Source organism: Scyliorhinus canicula, chromosome 3 (genome assembly GCF_902713615.1).
Source record: "Scyliorhinus canicula chromosome 3, sScyCan1.1, whole genome shotgun sequence".
NCBI lineage: Eukaryota > Metazoa > Chordata > Chondrichthyes > Carcharhiniformes > Scyliorhinidae > Scyliorhinus > Scyliorhinus canicula.
Genome location: NC_052148.1, coordinates 253,042,138 through 253,060,743, shown reverse-complemented (window position 1 = coordinate 253,060,743; position 18,606 = coordinate 253,042,138). Strand labels below are relative to the sequence as shown.

Sequence of the window (18,606 nt, the reverse complement as noted above, 5' to 3'; positions counted from 1 at the left end):
CTATATCCCCATACCTACTTCCCTGGGCTAGATCCCCATACCTACTTCCCTGGGCTAGATCCCTGTACCCACTTTCCTGGGCTAGATCCCCATACCCACTTGCCTGGGCTAGATCCCCGTACCCACTTGCCTGGGCTGGATCCCCATACCTACTTCCCTGGGCTAGATCCCTGTACCCACTTTCCTGGGCTAGGTCCCTGTACCCACTTCCCTGGGCTAGATCCCCATACCCACTTGCCTGGGCTGGATCCCCATACGCACTTCCCTGGGCTCGATCCCGATACTCACTTCCCTGGGCTAGACCCCCGTACCCACTTTCCTGGGCTAGATCCCCGTACCCACTTCCCTGGGCTAGACCCCTATACCCACTTCCCTGGGCTAGATCCCTGTACCCACTTCCCTGAGCTAGACCCCCGTACCCACTTTCCTGGGCTAGATCCCCGTACCCACTTCCCTGGGTTCGATCCACATACCCACTTCCATGGGCTCGATACCCGTACCCACTCCCCTGGGATAGATCCCTGTACCCACTTCCTTGGGCTCGATCCCCGTACCCACTTCCCTGAGCTTTATCCCTGTTCACACTACCGAGGGCTCGATCCCTGTACCCACTTCCCAGGTCTGGATCCCCGTTCCCACTTCCCTGGGCTAGATACCCGTAGCCACTTCCCCGGGGTTGATCCCCGTACACACTTCCCTGAGCTAGGCCCATGTACCCACTTCCCTGGGCTCGATCCCCGTACCCACTTCCCTGGGCTAGATCCCCATACCTACTTCCCTGGGCTAGATCCCCGTACCCACTTTCCTGGGCTAGATCCCCGTACCCACTTCCCTGGGCTAGGTCCCTGTACCCACTTCCCTGGGCTAGGTCCCTGTACCCACTTCCCTGGACTAGATCACCATACCCACTTGCCTGGGCTGGATCCCCATACCCACTTCCTTGGGCTAGATCCCCGTACCCACTTCCCTGGGCTGGATCCCCATACCAACTTCCTTGGGCTCGATCCCGATACTCACTTTCCTGGGCTAGATCCTCGTACCCACCTCCCTGGGCTAGACCCCTATACCCACTTCCCTGGGCTAGATCCCCGTACCCACTTTCCTGGGCTAGATCCCTGTACCCACTTCCCTGGGCTAGATCCCTGTACCCACTTTCCTGGGCTCGATCCCCATACCCACTTCCCTGGTCTAGTTCCCCATACCCACTTCCCTGGGCTCGATCCACTTACCCACTTCCGTGGGCTCGATCCCAACACGGATAACACATCATGGTACCAGGGAGACATTAACTCTAATGAACCTACCTCAAGTGTCTCTGCAACGACCAGCACGCAGCCATCCAGCGGCATGGAAAAGATCCAACCTCCTCCGCAACTCCGGATCTCCGGCAACCTCGATGGCAACTGGAAAGTCTTCAAACAGTAGTTCCTCCTGTATATCGCGCTGTTCCTGTCGACTGCGGGGGATCACGCCATCCACATCTATAACTCGCTCACGTTTGCCGATGGCAAAGACAAGACGAAGTTCAAGACGGTTCTGCTGAAATTTGACAACCACTGCGACATTGGGGTGAATGAGAGCTTTGAACGGTACATCTTCCAACAGAGGCTTCAGGATAAGGATGAACCTTTTCAGTCCTTCTTGACCCATCTCCGCATCCTAGCACAGTCATGTAACTGTGACTCGACAGCTGATTCCATGATCCGGGATCAGATCAATTGCGGGGTCCAGTTCGACTCCCTGCGGGAGCAGCTCCTCAAAATCAAACAGTTGACCCTCTCCGTCGCCATCAAAACGTGCGTTGTTCATGAGCCAGGAATCGTTACTCCCGCATCAGGGCGGCAGAAACTGCAAAACTGGCCTCCCACGAGGCAGAAAGGGTGCAGGCCATCGCAAAAATGCAAGGCCTGAGCATCGAGGAGAGTGGCCGTTTCGCGCGCTTTTCCCGGGTCCCTACGCATGCGCGCCACGACCGGGTGGACGACGAGGCCGAAGACACCAATGCGCATGTGCAAACGTCGGCTGACCGCACTGCGCATGTGCGATGGCGCGCAGAACGCACTGACGTCAGCGTCATGACGTGTTCAAATTGTGGCTCCGTCCATTTAAAGCGGCAATGTCCAGCCAAAGGATGGCAATGTCGACAGTGTGGGAAGCCTGGGCATTACGCGGCCTTATGTAGGTCCGCTCCACCGATCAACAGCCAGCGATCCCAGCTGCAGCGCAGACGTGACCGCTGCGTACAACAAGGCATGCAGGATTCGGATCCCGACAGCCCAACGGACTCCGATGCTGACTGCCTCGAGCCTCCATATCGGGTGGGCATAATCACCATGCGCGAGCTGGCTTCCACCATGCCTGCAAACCGCCTTTCAATCCTCACTATGGATCCTGACGACGAGTGGCGTGCTGTCACCTCAGTTAACCAGTCTCGCATCTGATTCACATTGGACACTGGCGCATCTGCAAACCTCATATCAGAGTCGGACCTCAACAGCATCCGAGACCAACCTAGCATTCTTCCACCAGCCTGCCAGCTCCTTGACTACAATGGCAATGCCATAGCTGCCAGTGGATCATGTCAGCTACGTGTATCTCACAAGGCAATCAAAGCGACGTTACGATTCGAGATCGTCCGGCCTGACAAGGCATCCGTGCTCGGTGCTCGCGCATGCAAACTCCTAAATCTGGTCCAGCGCGTCCATGTCATGTCCTCGACACCGGCGACTGCCTCACCCAATGTAGATCTCCAGGCTGAGATAGACAATATTCTCACGCAATACCACAACGTGTTTGATGGCATGGGCACGCTCCCATATCGTTACAAGATATTGCTCAAACTGAAAGCCATCCCAGTCATCCATGCACCACGCCGGGTGCCGGCTCCTCTCAAGGATCATCTGAAAACGCAGCTACGAGAGCTCCAAGACCAGGGTAGCAACTCAAAGGTCACGGAACCAACAGACTGGATCAGCCCCATGGTCTGCGTCAAGAAACCCTCTGGTGAACTCCACATTTGCATTGATTCCAAAGACCTGAATCGTAACATCAGGCGAGAGCACTACCCGATCCCGAAGCATGAAGAGTTAACCTGTGAGATGGCTCATGCCAAATTCTTTACCAAGCTGGACCCCTCCCGTGGGTTCTGGCAGATACAGCTGGACGAGTCCAGTCGGAAGCTGTGCACGTTCGGCAGGTATTGCTGCAACCGCATGCCTTTTGGTATCATCAGCTTCCGAAGTATTTCATTGCATAATGGAGCAAATAATGGAGGGCATCGAGGGGGTGCGAGTCTATGTGGACGACGTGATCATCTGGTCCACGATGCCCGAGGATCACATCGCTTGCTTCAAACAGGTTTTCCAGAGGATACATGAAAACGGCCTCCAGCTCAACAGGGCCAAATGCTCATTTGGTTGGTCCGCTATCAAGTTTCTGGGTGACCACATTTCACAGCAGGGTGTGCAACCTGACGCTGACAAGGTGCTGGCAATCAATGCCATGAAGACCCCAGAGGACAAAAAGGCGGTCCTCCGTTTCCTCGGGATGGTGAATTTTCTCAGGAAATTCATTCCCAACATGGCATCCCACACCACAGCCCTCCGACATCTCGTAAAAAAGTTGACGGTGTTCCAGTGGCTTCCCGCACGTCAAGCGGAGTGGCTTGAGCTGAAAGCGAAGCTCACGACAGCCCCAGTACTGGCATTCTTTGACCCAACCAAGGATATCAAGATATCCACAGACCCAAGCCAGGACGGGATTTGGGCGATGCTCCTCCAGCGAGATTACTCCTCGTCCTGGGCTCCAGTGGCATACGCCTCCAGGGCCATGTCTTCGACCGAACAACGGTATGCCCAGGTCGAAAAGGAGTGCTTGGGTCTCCTGACAGGAATAGTCAAGTTTCATGACTATGTATACGGCCTTCCAGAGTTCACAATGGAAACAGACCACAGGCCTTTAGTCCACATAATCCAGAAGGATTTAAATGACATGACACCTCGGCTGCAGCGAATTCTTCTTCGTCTCCGCCGATATGACTTAGAACTCGTCTACACACCGGGTAAGGAGCTGATCGTCGCGGATGCCCTATCCCGATCCGTCACCACACCGTGTGAACAGGGCAACTTCATTCGCCACATTGAAGCACAGGTGCAGTTGTGTGCCAGCAACCTCCCAGCCACTGAGGAACGAGTTATACAAATACGCGAAGAAACTGCCAAAGATCCCCTACGGCAGTGCGTGATGAAGCACCTCGACCATGGCTGGCAAAAGGGGCTGTGCCCCCATTCTTCAACGTTAAGGATGAGCTGACGGTTGTTGAGGGGATCCTTCTTAAACAAGATAGAATCGGCATTCCCCAAAGCATGCAAAACATGGTGGTCAGGCAGATCCATGAGGGTCACCTGGGGGTCGAGAAATGTCGGCGCAGAGCTTGGTAGGCAGTTTACTGGCCTGGCATCAGCCAGGACATTGCCAACACAGTCCTCAACTGCACAACATGCCAGAAGTTTCAACCAGCTCAGCCCAAGGAAACGCTGCAACAGCACGAGATCATGACCTCTCCGTGGTCCAAGGTGGGGATAGACCTCTTTCACGCAAATGGGCGTGATTACAGGCTCCTGGTCGAATACTTCTCCAACTACCCGGAAGTGGTGGAACTGTCGGACCTCACGTCCAAGTCCGTCATCAAAGCCTGCAAAGAGACAGGCATGGGATACCACTCACGGTAATGAGTGACAACAGTCCATGTTTCTACTGCCAAGAGTGGTCCGACTTTGCACGATCCTACCACTTTAGTCATATCACATCCAGTCCCCATTACCCACAATCAAACGGGAAGGCCGAGAAAGGGGTCCATATTGTCAAGCGGTTGCTGTGCAAGGCTGCAGACTCAGCCTCGGATTTCAACTTGGTGCTGCTGGCATACAGGGCAACCCCTCTGTCGACAGGTTTGTCTCCGGCACAGTTGCTCATGAACCGCAACCTGAGGATGACTGTTCCAGCCATGCATGTTCCAGACCTTGACCACCTCACGGTGCTGCAGAAGGTGCAGCAATCCAGGGACCAGCAAAAGATCACGTATGATGCTCATGCCATGGATCTGCCCGCGCTGGCTCCAGGCGATGTTGTTCGCATTCAGCTGCCTGAGGGAGGTTGGTCAGCCCCAGCTGTTGTCGTCAGGCAGGCTGCTCCCAGGTCTTTCGTTGTCCAAATGGCTGATGGCTCCATTCTACAGTGCAACAGGAAGACGCTGCATAAAGTTCCCTGTCCACCACCAGACCGCACATCTCCGCATGTCATCATGCCTCCTCCGGACATCTTGCACCACAAGGCCACCGATCTGGCAGCGATCCCACCTGTCCACAAGGCCACCGATCTGGCAGTGATCCCGCCTGTCCACAAGGCCACCGAAATGGCAGCCATCCCACCTGTCCACAAGGCCACCGATCTGGCAGCGATCCCACCTGTCCACAAGGCCACCGATCTGGCAGCGATCCCACCTGTCCACAAGGCCACCGATCTGGCAGCGATCCCACCTGTCCACAAGGCCACCGATCTGGCAGCGATCCTGCCTGTCCACAAGGCCACCGATCTGGCAGCGATCCCACCTGTCCATGAGGCCACCGATCTGGCAGCGATCCCACCTGTCCACAAGGCCACCGATCTGGCAGCGATCCCGCCTGTCCACAAGGCCACCGAGATGGCAGCCATCCCACCTGTCCACAAGGCCACCGAGATGGCAGCCATCCCACCTGTCCAGGTGCTGGCGTCCCCCACCCCCCTCCACCTCTGAGGCAATCGGCAAGAATTTGTCGCCCACCACAAAGACTGAATCTATAGACTTAAATCTTGTAAATTTTGTTCAGTTTACTATGTATCTGCACGATAGACACCGTCCCATGTACATATGTTCATTCATTCCCCACTTGTACATAGTTATGCATGTATATACCACCACATTCCAAACTTTATTTCAAAAAGGGGAGATGTAATAATATCCACTCATGTATATCATGAGATGCAGACAGGCAGTGATTGACACATAGGATAACCAATGAACACACACGACACAGAACTAACCAATCACCAGACAGGACACCACCACTATAAAGCCCACACACATTAAGGCTCTCCCTCTCTCACAGGACACGGCCAGGGAGATAGTCACAGTGCACAGGCCAGTGAACTTCATCACCATGTGGTAGAGAGCTGGTCTGGTCAAGCCAGTAGGAGGTTAGCAGTTAGGTTAATCGAGTGTCAACCCACAGCAGATTATGTACAGCAATCAGCAAGTTCAATAAAACAGTGGTGGACCATCTCCTGTGTCAGAAGCCTGTTTCTCGTTTCACTGCATTCAGTTGCAGTCGATGTTAGACCAACACAGATAACACATCACCACTTCCCTTGGCCATATCCCCGCACCCACGTCCCTGGGCTTGATCCACTTACCCACTTCCATCCATTGGGTAGATCCCCGTACCCACTTCCCTGGGCTCGGACGCTTACCCACTTCCCTGGGCTTTCAATTCTCATGGCCACATTCTTTGATACTTTCATTTCACGTTTCGCATTGATTCCTTATTTCCTCTTTCCTGAACTCATCTTTTCGTTGTTGTAATCTCCATAAATGTAATCAAATATAACATTGTACCCTTTTCAGGTCATGCTAGTTTCTAGCAAGTGCCATCTGTAAGATGAATGATGAGCAGATAAATGGCATATTCACTTCAGTGCTGAACATATTAATAACTATGAAGATAGGTTTATTATAATGTTCATCACTCATCTCGACTAAGCTGTCAAGTTCTCTTCCCTTACAATCATTCGATCCAATCACTTTGTTATCACTTCTAAGCCCTGCTAGAGTAGCAAGCTGCAAACGTGACTGGTAAAGATCACAGAAGAGTATTTTTTTCCTCAAGGAAATTTTATCCATGCCAATTATTAGCTTTTCATGTAGATTGTCTGATTCGGCAGCCTGTCAGTGTTTGGTGATGAAACTCGAAGCAGCTAGATCCCTCTCCCTGCAGTCTGAGCTTTCGTAATTATTCTTACTGGCGTAGGTCCTGATCGCCTCTTAGAGCAAATCTCAGTACTGATGGCCGGGATTGCAGCCTCTGTAGACGATAGGTAGGAACTTTTGCAAGAATGAGAGTTCCCACTCATAGGATTGAGAGGACACCATCCTGACTATTGTTACTAGGAGCAATACCATTTCCTCTTTCTGGTATTGAGCAGTCTGGTTTTTTTTTCTGTTTTATTTCAGAGATGGTGTAGCCCTGTTCCAGCATAGTAATAATCAGGCTCAGGTAAGAGTAGATGAGAGGGCGGAAACAAATGGGTCTAAGTGAAAGATGGGAAAGTGGATGGAAGTCAAAAAGGGAGGAAATAAATGGCAATGAAAGTAGGATGGAAGGAAGGGTAAGGGTATATTCGTAAAGTGGGTGGAAATGTGGATAGAAACTGAGGCCAGGACTAGTGGGAGGCGGCGGCCCCATCTACTGGCTGGAAAGTCTGGGTTGAGCCTACCCTGGAAGCCATAATGTTCCATCTCCAAATTCAGCTAACCAATCAGAGGACCAGATTTATTCAGTTCCAGAAATGGCACCAGGTGCAGACCATGCCAATGATGCAGGTCATTGGGTGGGATCACCAAGGTCACCAGGTAGATGCCCGCCATGGATGGGGTGGCGCGATTGAGAAGTCGGGGGAGGGTCGTCAAAGAGAGATTTCCCTTTCTGGTGGGGCTGCCCTCTGTGAGGCAGGGTGCCCAACCAGGAGGGAATCTCCGAGCCCACAGACAGGCCTCCAAGCTATAAGAGTAACGATTAACTGATCACCTAGGGGTCTCAATTGGCCCAAGGGAGGGGATAGGCTGTTCAGCATCCAACCCAATCCCAGCAGAGGCGGTTAGTCTACGGGCATGGTCCTTCCCACCACCCCACCCTATTGTAAGCACTGGCACCAGACGAGAGGTGTGGGGAGAATGTAAAATTCTGGCCTGAAAGTGGTGTTTAAATTGGGATGAGGCCAGAAGTGAAAAGCAACACTTTGAGGCAAGTGGAGAAATTGGATGTGGCATTAACGGAGCAGGAACGACACCTGGGAGGGATCTCCCAGGCCATCAAAGGACCTCGAGTGGTTGGGCTCTGACACTCCCGCTGCCACCCGGGCACCTTGGCACTGCCACGTGGATGCCTTGACAGTGCCACCTGGGTACCCTGACAGTGCCACCCTGGCTGGATGGCTTTTCCACAATGGAAGCGGCAGTGCCAGGCTGGCAGTGCCAAGGTTCCCAGGTGTCAGGTTGCCTGTACCAGGGATCGGGTCGGGGGGGGTGTCCTGCCCTTAACAGGAGAGGTGAGTGGTGCACGGCTCGAGGTCTCCCTAAGAGGTAAATCTGGGCTTTGGGAAGGGTCCAGAGGAAACGGTGGTGAGTCCGATCAGGGTCGCGTGATTGGGGCAGCATTTAAAAATGATGCCTCTATCTTTTCCTGTACTGATGAGCTGAGCTTGTCAGTGCAGCAAGTGAGGTAAGTAAGGCCTCGGCAGGGCTTTCCCGACCAAGGCCAAAACAAAACAGTCCCGTTGGATGGCGAGATCATTCTCAACACTGCAAGCACCGAGAAACACCTCTGTTATACATGCCCAAAATAGGGTGTTCAAAATGTTTTTTGGGCATTAAATCGGCCCAAGGAAAAAGTTAAACTAACTATTTATACCTGCTACCAACTCCAATAAAGCAACCCAATACAGTTTGAATGCCACTTCAAGTTGACAAAATAGGTTTACTTGCTTATCTGCATTGAGACCTTTGGAGAGAGTTCATTTCAAGAACAGGTGCAGTACACTTCTGTCTTGTCAGACTCAAATCCTATGGCAAACTGCAAAGCTACACACAGATCTGGCTCCTCCCAATAATTACATTATCTGTAACTCACTATGTTCCATGACCTGCTTAGCTAGTACTAAACACCACTGCTCCCATAAATTATCTATTCACCAGGGAATCTCCAGCAATCAAAACATGATTCCATTAGCCTGTTATCTATAACCAAGTAAATGGTGAAAATCAGTAATTATTGCATTATTTTATGACACCGTAATTACAACTTTAGCAGACACATGGGGCAGGATTCTCCCCTACTCGGCGGGGGGGGGGGGGGGGGGGGGGGGGGGCATACAAGCGCTGAGGAGTGGTGAGAACCGCTCTGGCATCAGGTCGCCCGGAAGGTGCGGAATCCTCTGCACCTTCAGGGGCTAGGCCGGCGCCGGCGGGGTTGACGCCGTGCCGGCCGGCGCAGAAGGGCTTGCTGCCACGCCAAATGGCGCTCAAGGGCCTCCGCTGGCCGCCGTGAGTTGGCGCATGCGCGGGAGCGCCAGCGTGTGCTGCCGTCATCCCAGCGCATACGCAGGGGTGTTCTTCTCCGCGTCGGCCATTGCGGACCATTACACCGGTCGGCGTGGAGGTAAAGAGTGTCCCCACGGCACAGGCCTGCCCGTGGATCAGTGGGCCCCGATCGCGGGCTAGGCCACCGTGCCCCCCCCCCCCACCTCCTCCGGGGCCAGTTCCCCCCGGGGCCAGATCTCCCCGAGGACTCCGTAGGCCTCCCAGAGACAGGTCCCGCCTTTACGGACCTGGTGTATTTTACGCCGGCGGGATCCGCCGAAAACGGGTGGTACTCGGCCCATTGCGGGCTGGGGAATCGCGGGGGGGGGGGGCGCTGCCAAGGGCCCCTGACCGGCGCGGCGCGATTCCCGCCGTCGCCGAAAAACCGGCACCGGAGAAACCGGGAGCCGGCGGGGGGATGGGATTCACGCCGCTGTCCAGCGATTCTCAAGCGCGGTGGGGGGTCGGAGAATCCCGCCCATGGTCTGGGTAGCTTAATCTAGATTTTTAATAAATATATACTTTAACCCAGGCTTTTAAAAATATTACTGTAACAGATATAAAATATAATATGTAACAATTTCTACATTTATCACATTACAAAGCTTGTGTAATCAATTGGTTTCACTGATAGCGGTGTTTCTGAGTTGTCAATTACTTGGGAGCTTTTTGGAAACTTGAATTGACTTTTGCTAGTTATCTAAATCGGCATGCTTATAAAACCCATCATTGTTAACAATGTTAGTGTTCTGCAGACTTTGCATATTTATAGTGATATCTTAGCTCGAATTTGATGTGCGAGATAAAACCCGTAGGCACATAGGATATGCCTTCTACCATCCCAGTAATTGCATGATATAATCATAATGGAGTTGTTGACTGATCATAGGGCAGCAGGGTAGCATGGTGGTTAGCATAAATGCTTCACAGCTCCAGGGTCCCAGGTTCGATTCCCGGCTGGGTCACTGTCTGTGTGGAGTCTGCACGTCCTCCCCGTGTGTGCGTGGGTTTCCTCACACAGTCCAAAGATGTGCGGGTTAGGTGGATTGGCCATGCTAAATTGCCCGTAGTGTCCTAAGGTTGGGGGGTTGGGGGGGGAGGGGTTACGGGTATAGGGTGGGTTTGAGTAGGGTGATCATGGCTCGGCACAACATTGAGGGCCGAAGGGCCTGTTCTGTGCTGTACTGTTCTATGTTCTATAGCATTCCATCTTCATCAGTTAGGCTACAAGAAATCCAAATACCATGTGAGGAAAATCCCAGTGGTGGACAGCTTTGGGGACCATAGACCCAAAGTTGCATGTTTCTCTCTAAGTGTACTACACTTACCATCTGTCATGTCTCAGATTAATCCCATAATTTTCCGTAAACAAATTATAGCCCATCTATGGTATTCAGAAATGTTATTTTAATCCATCTCTTGTTAATGGGTTCAATCCATCACAAAAGAAGACAGAATAGGAATGGATTACCATTCCAGAATTCATTCTATCGTTCATGCAAGAGATGTCCTCTGGTTGCCTGCCTTAGCAGAATGGCACCACATTGAAGCCTGCACTCTTATACTTCTGCCAGGAATTCAAAATGCTCAGTATCGAGATATCAATCCAAAAGGTTTGCTTTGTCTAAAACGTACTATACTTTACACGTTGTCCCTCCTCCCCTATGAAAGTGTCTTCCAGGCAGGATTCTTGCTTTGAATTTCTTCATGCAAACGTAAACCACCGCTTCCTTGAAATCAGATTTACAAGAGGACGTATTAAATTAGTGAAATCTGTGACTTTTCCTATTTGTGCACCAATAGAATTTTGACAAAATGATCAGCTGTAGCTCAGCTGGAAGGCCTCTTGCCTCTGTATCACAAGGCTCTGGGTTCAGGCAACTGCCCAGGGCTTGAGCACAAAAGTCACTGACATCCCCGTGCAGTACAATGAGACTGAGGAGTTGGGAGGTATTTCTCATTTTTTTTCTCAAGTGTTGTCTCAGGCGGGATAAGTGGAGGGCAGCCCGCCAGCTGATCTTGCTGGGTTTTCTCGGCGTACGCGGCACGATGGCACAGTGGTTAGCACAGCTGCCTCACAGCTCCAGGGTCCCGGGTTCGGGTGATTGTCGGTGTTGCGTTTGCACTTTCTCCCCGTCTCTGCGTGAGTTTCCTCCGGGTGCTCCGGTCCAAGTCCTCCCACAGTCCAAAGATGTGCAGGTTAGGTGGATTGGCCATGCTAAATTGCCGCTTAGTATCCAAAAAGTTAGGTAGGGTTACTGGGTCACGAGGATGGGGTGGAACAGTAGGATGCTCATTCCAAGGACCAGTGCGGTCACGATGGGCCGAATGGCCTCCTTCTGCACTGTAAATTCTAAGATCTATGATTCTATATTCAAGCACTTAGAAAAAGAAAGTTAAGGGGCGGGTCCCACGACATCATGCTGGCGGGACATGCTCAGAAAGAACCCGTCCCCGCCAACAACCTCAACTGAAGGTGCTCCAATAAAAATAAATAAGAAGACAAAGCCCTCATGGACAGGGGACCTGATCTGCTCCACACGGGCAGGGCAAACCCCCCCCCCCCAAATATGGAAATATGGGACCCCCCCATGGGCATTGGACCCCCCCCAAAACTCATGCCCCAGGACATCCGCCACTCCAAATGTCCACAACAAATGTCCCATCCAGCAGTGCCTGGGCACTCAGTGATGGGGTCCAGTACCAGGGTAGTGCCTTGACATGACCCTCTCTTCCCTTGGGGCTGTGTCAACCAGTGTTCACCATTCTCCATGCCCTGTTGGTCCAGACCTGTTATAAACTCGTTGATGTGACATTGGTGGGCGGTGGGCGGTGTGAGTTCCTAATGTGAGGGGACAATACAATGGGGAAGCCCGCTTATAACATGTAAATGTATGATAATAGGGTTCTTCCATGGTGGGAACCCTATTACTTCATTGGCAGACAGCAGGGACAATCTAAACAGGAAATCCCACCAGTGTTAAAGCTATTTGGGGACTCCTGTTGGAATCTGGCCTCCCCCCACCCACCTGCCAAAAATGGGGGTGGGAAATCCTGACTGTTGCCTTGCAGGTGAAACAGCAAACTGAAGCCCTGATCTGCCGGCTTGAATGGATGTAAAGAATCCCACTATTTCAAGAAAGAGCATGAGAGTTATCCCTGGTGTCCTGATCTATCTTTATTCCTCAACATTACAAAACACATAATCTGGTTATCACCACACTGGTGTTTGTGAGAATGTTCTGTGTGCATTGGCTGTGCATTTCCTGCCGCCAGATTCTCTGCTGCCAGCCACCAGTAGCGGGGTTCCCGATATGGCGGAGAATCGGGCTTCTGGAGTAAAAATGGGATCCGGTTAAGATGCTCCAGCCCCCAGCTGGCGGCCCACGCACCAGCACAAGGATGTTAATGGGTCTTAATGACTAATTTGCATTCACTTCGCGGGCTGGGCACGATGGCCGGGATTCTCTGAGCCTCTGTGCCGAAATCACGCTCTTGCGACTAAAGGGATCAAGGGGTATGGAGAGAAAGACGGAGTGGGATACTGAATTTGCATGGTCAGCCATGATAGTCAAATTGAATGGCAGTGCAGGCTCGCAGGACCGAATGCCCTACTCCTGCACCTATTTCCTATGTTTCTATATTCTAAATAAAGTGACCCCTTCAGAGACCTAAATAGGGGGACCCACCCCAGAGACACCCTAAATAACTCAGGCATCCCTCGCAATCCTCGCCATGCATAATTTACGTGACAAAGGATAGTGACTCACTGGGAACGCAATTCAGTTGCAATACACCTCTTGCAGGAGAACATTGGTCTGGATTCTCCGATTCGCAAGCTATGTCCGGAGGATCCGTGGCATTTTACATCACAAATATCAGCGGCGCTCCAGCATCGAACCTCTGACCGGTGAGGGGCTAGCACTGCGCCACGTAAAACACACGGCCTCCGTGACAAAAACGGCGGAAGAATTGCCGGGTCCATGGCAACGCATGCATAGAGCGACGACCTGCAGCGGTTGCGCCGTACAACATGGCGCCGGCCGCGCGCGGACCCGACCTATCAGATAGTGCCGCCCTGGACAACCCCTGGCCCCAACCCCACCAGTCCCCCCAGCCAGCACCATGGCTCCCGGCCAACTGTGGCGGCGCTGGACACAGTCCGCAGCCGCCACGCCGGGTTCGCAACCGTTGAGATCACACGTCCCCCGCGTGGTTGGGAACTTGGCACATCAGGGGCGGAGCATCAAGGGAGGGCCTTGGGTGATGTCCTGAGGTCGTCCGAAAGGCGTGCGGCACACTGCTCGATGACGCCATTTTGGAGGGGGTGGAACATGCGCAAACAGGTGCCGTCCCCAATTCCATCATAAAAAGGGATTCTCTGCCCAATTGCCGATTACAAAATCAGCGTCAGGGAGCGGAGAATCCCGCCCATAGTCTCCCAAACAGAGAATCCTGGCCGGTCACTACGCTTCTGAAACATCCATTGGTGATAAAATGCTTTGAAATGTCCGGTGGTCATGAAAAGCCCAATGCCTGCAATTTTCCGGCTGTTCCCACTGGCAGGATTTCTAACCCTGTCAACAGCAAACCCCTGCTGTGGGTTTTGTGGCAGCGGCGGGTGCATGCAACAGGAAACCCATTGACAGCGGTGGAACCAGAATATCCCACCCCTTGACAGTGCCACTTGGCACCCTGCCACTGCCCCTGGCTGCCTGCCAATTCTAATGTGGCATCCTGGCACTATGGCAGTGCTGACGTGGCACCCTGGCAGCGGCACCCTGCCAGGTTGACACTTTTGGGGTGCCAGGATTGCACTGTGAGGGTGCCAGGGGCAGTGTCAGGGTGCAAAATGGGTGCGATAGTGAAGGGGGTGTTTCAAGGGTGGGGGGATATGAATCGTGGATGTGAAGGGTGGGAGTGTGAAGGTGGGGCCTGAAGCAGGCACATGGAGGGGGGGGGGGGGGACGCTGAAGTGGGGCATGGCCCTAAAGGTGGGAAGCCCTTTGCAACTCCAAAGTGAGGTATGCTGACTTGGGAGGTGGACAATGCCCCAATGTGGACAAGGATGGATGGGAGTGGGACTGGGTTCACCCTCATGCCTGGGTGGTATGGGGGGAGGGGGGCGGGGATATGAGGTGGCGGGGTGATGTGGACATTTAGTGATGGGGGGGAAGGTTGCCCCTCTGGGGTCAAGGGTTTGAGGTTGTTACCCATATATATGGAGGGATTGTCAAGTCCATGGGTGGGGGTGTAGGGGACCTTCAACGTAAATTTGAGAACTGGACAGCCTTTAAAAATAGCACTGCGATCTCTGAGGAGCCAGTCTTGTCAATGACTTAAGTTCCCCACTCTAGAAAAAATTCTCAGTGTGGGATATTTCAATGAGAATTTCCCCAATCCCCCAAAAACTGACTTAAGTGTGCATGATTTGCGATCTGGATCGAGCTCAAACACCAGGTGAAAAATGAAAAAAATGAAATGAAAATCGCTTAGTGTCATAAGTAGGCTTCAAATGAAGTTACTGTGAAAAGACCCTCGTCGCCACATTCCGGCGCCTGTCCGGGGAGGCTGGTACTGGAATCGAACCGTGCTGCTGGCCTGCTTGGTCTGCTTTAAAAGCCAGCGATTTAGCCCAGTGAGCTAAACCAGCCCCAGGTGGATAACACCTCATGCTTCCCGCCCAAAATAATACTTTGCCTTTTTTGGCAGAATCGCGCCCACTTAGTCTGCCTGTATATTAAACCAGGATTTAAAAAAAATATTACTGTAACAGTTGTATATATACTACAATCTATATTTAAAAATTCCTATATCCTTCACAGTTGGCATTCATTATTTGGTTGTCTTTTTTATTCTTTTTTTTTTTCTTTTCATCTTTCTGAACAGAAAGGGAGATTGAATTGCGATCCAACCTTTGAACTAGAAGAAATGATACTGGAGTCGAAGCCTCTTCACAAGAAAAAGAAAAGACTGGCTAAGAATAAATCAAAAGATTCTGGGAAAGATAGTTCCTCACTGGTAAGATGTCTTGATTGAATTTGACACTTCCCAATGGCACAAAAGCTTTCAAGCTACAGTGGCGGATACACTCATTCCCTTAAGTAATCTTTAAAAAAAAATATTATTGAAAATTATGACAGCCCTCTTTATTTTCTTGGCCTTGCGTGGTGCATTCTTATGTTCTCAGATTTTATGAAAACATTTTGATTTCATTTTTGGCACTGTGATAGATGTGACACAACACTTTATACTAAGGAAATGCATGTTTATTTTCACACTTGTCATTGAAACTGAGGAATTCAATCATTTTCAAGGTTTACTTTCCAGCTGAATTGATGTTTTCTTGCATTTTAAAATTGTTGCCTCGTATTTACTTTCTTTCTTTCATGTGCTGTCAAGTATGGGCACCTTCAACAGTGTCTGGAAACAGTCCACAATGATTTTACTATATTCAACAGAGAAAAGTAAGTGCATTAATCAACTCAGCTCTCTGCTTCACATTTGTTTTATTAAAATGGTTCCCCCTTAGCACCCAGAAATCACCACTTTCCTCAGTGCCACTTATTTTGGTCGAACGTTCATGCTCCCTTTGGTAAAGCTCCTGGCAGATTTGCAAGCAGCAAATTGCCTCCACAGGAAAAGGTCCTGCCTCGTCTTAAATGCAGAATTTCTTCAAGAGCGGCAGGCCAGTTCAGTCGGAAGAGAGATGAGGACTCAATCCCTCATGGTGGGCAGAGACTGCAGGAAGGGGGCAGGAACTATTTTTTCTTTCTTTTTCAAGGTAAAACAAAACTGCAGCAATGCTTCTTTCAGTCGAGCAGTGAGTAATTATCCACCATTTTAATGTCCACACTTGGATTTACCTGTTAATTTATGCAGAATATTACATTGCTTAGGGTTTAACGGTGTGTTTGTCAGGTAGCTAATGAAGAGATCACACACAAACAGGTTATCATACATTTAATATTGATTCTGAGATGAATGAGAGGAACAGATGACTTTCATTCATTTATTTATGATTTAGAATATTCATGCCAGTTTTACTTTATTGCATCTCATGAGAAAGAAGCCAGTACATCATGAGATGCAATTGCAACACTCTCAATTTTACCATAGAACGACTAAGTTCATCACTGGGTAATGCTAAATTAGTTCATCTCGGGTGGTAGCAACAGACACTACAAAGTCAGTTTTTCCAAGCAAGGGCAGGGGAGGAAATAATCCAGAATCCCAATTTCCAGTCATTATTTAAGGATTTTTGATGAAGTAATTGCACGTATGGATGAAGAGAGTAACAAGCAGTGACGCTTCTATTATTGAGAGCCTGCGAACAAGTTATCAGAGGGTCCCCAGTGTCCACAGAATGATGAGTCACCCATTTCAGGAATATAGGTGAAGACATTTGCAAAACAACAGTAGGTTTGACAATGTGATATAATAGCACAGCTAAAAGATCAGAAAATCTTATTCATCACTCCAATATTCCAATGAGATTTATCGTGAGGATTACGTTAGTTAGTAATAGATTTAGATTCTAGTTATTTTGAGGCTATAAGCTGCAATTTGTTGTGTGTACACTCTACCACTCAATACAGAAAGCACTGTGCCTGCTGGATGAAGTGTCTCTCCTTCTTGACCATACACAAGCATCAGGTTATGGTATTTATTTTTGCAGGTTAAGAAAATCACGGGCAGAAAGTGGCCAAACATCCAATAAGGAGAGTGAAACTTGCAATCAAGCAGATGAAAAGACACAGGACGGTCACAACAACAACGTGCTTGAAACTTTCTACACAACGGTTCCTAGCTAGTCTCCCCAACCGGTCTGACCCTTCCGAAGACCCTAAAAACCCATTGCGTTATAATGAAATTATCTCTGTGCATGCCTTGTAGTTTCAACATCCTTCTCCCTCATCCCCTCAGGAAAACAGCTTGGGCAACTTGTTTCCCTGGGGAAAAAAGTCGAAAAGAACATCTTTTCATATGCTAATACAATACTGTAGAGTGGAAGGGATATGTAGGTTGACAGCAGGACAACAGATCTACACAGGAGAGAGACTAAATATATCTTGAAGCTATCCTGAGGTCTACCTGCCTTGAAGTCAATTTTTCCACAGCGATTCCACTAAACCCACTAAGAATGTTTAAGCATCGCATCCAAGCCTTTGAAAATAGTTAACTTTTATACCTTCGCGTTGTCCCTTGAAATGTGTGCAGTGCCGCACAATTTCACAGACAGAGCTCATTCTCACAAGGCGATAATGCTTGTTTCCCTTGATATTTAGAACTAAGTACCTGTAACATTTGGCATTTTTATATACCTTCTATGAACTGATCTAATATTTGAATGGAGATTTTATTTCTGTGTGATAACACTACATGTTTAAACATATTGCTAAAGGTGAAGTTAATGTTGAAAAAGTAAAAGGTATTTGTGATTGAGAAAAATAAATCAATGTCAATAGACTCTGAATTGAAAAGTGAACATTATTGTTCGCAATAAATACTAGGCTATATTCTTCCTTGCCTTAGCTTAAGTTTAATTTTCAACATACATAGCCAGCTTCTTCTTATTATTACCTTAAATAATTTATATCTCTCCGGTGATTTTTTAAATATTTGCTTTTTTAAAAGCTGACTGAACTGTAAATACAATGCTAACATGAGATTCAATTGGTCACTGTCCATGTGGAATTTGCACCATTCTCCCAATGTCTGCGTGGGTTTCACCCCCACAACCCAAAGATGTGCAGGTTAGGTGGATTGGCCACGCTAAATTGCCCCTTAATGGGAAAAGAAAGATAGTTGGCTCCTCTAAATTAATTTTTTAAAAATTAGATTCAATTACTTCAATTTACACCTGATATTAACAATTCTTTGTCTTAAACGATGATCGACCAAACACCTGATGTTGGAGGAAGGACAGTATCAAAAGAAGTCTAAAATCTATCAACAAATAAATCCGATTTATGACAGGGAATTTATTGTACTAAAGTTATTTTTTTCTCCCCATTTAATCACATCCGTGCTAATTGCTGTAACTGCTCTCAAGCGGAAGAGCTAGTGACCAGCTCACAGGGTGTATTCTATCTCCTGGGGCAAGATTTAATGGGCCCAATTGGGTCCCTCAACTGGTTATCCAACCGATGGAAAGCCCCCATCAGTTCCATGGGGGAGGCGCAACAGAATGGTGTGTCCATCAGGCACTTAGC

The 18,606-nt window shown here is 49.8% G+C and overlaps 1 protein-coding gene across 2 annotated transcripts in view; it reads left to right on the top strand.

The window, feature by feature from the left end:
* The window catches only part of LOC119963440 (serine/threonine-protein kinase 32B-like), a 411,699-nt gene extending 393,789 nt beyond the window's left edge, over positions 1–17,910 (top strand). For both annotated transcript variants that reach the window (XM_038792576.1, XM_038792577.1), the window contains 3 exons: positions 15,281–15,412; positions 15,794–15,858; positions 17,070–17,910. In XM_038792576.1, the coding sequence (XP_038648504.1) occupies positions 15,281–15,412; positions 15,794–15,858; positions 17,070–17,205 (333 nt within the window). In that variant the 3' untranslated portion in view covers positions 17,206–17,910. The remainder of the gene's footprint in view (positions 1–15,280; positions 15,413–15,793; positions 15,859–17,069) is intronic.
* Positions 17,911–18,606: the final 696 nt, after the last annotated feature.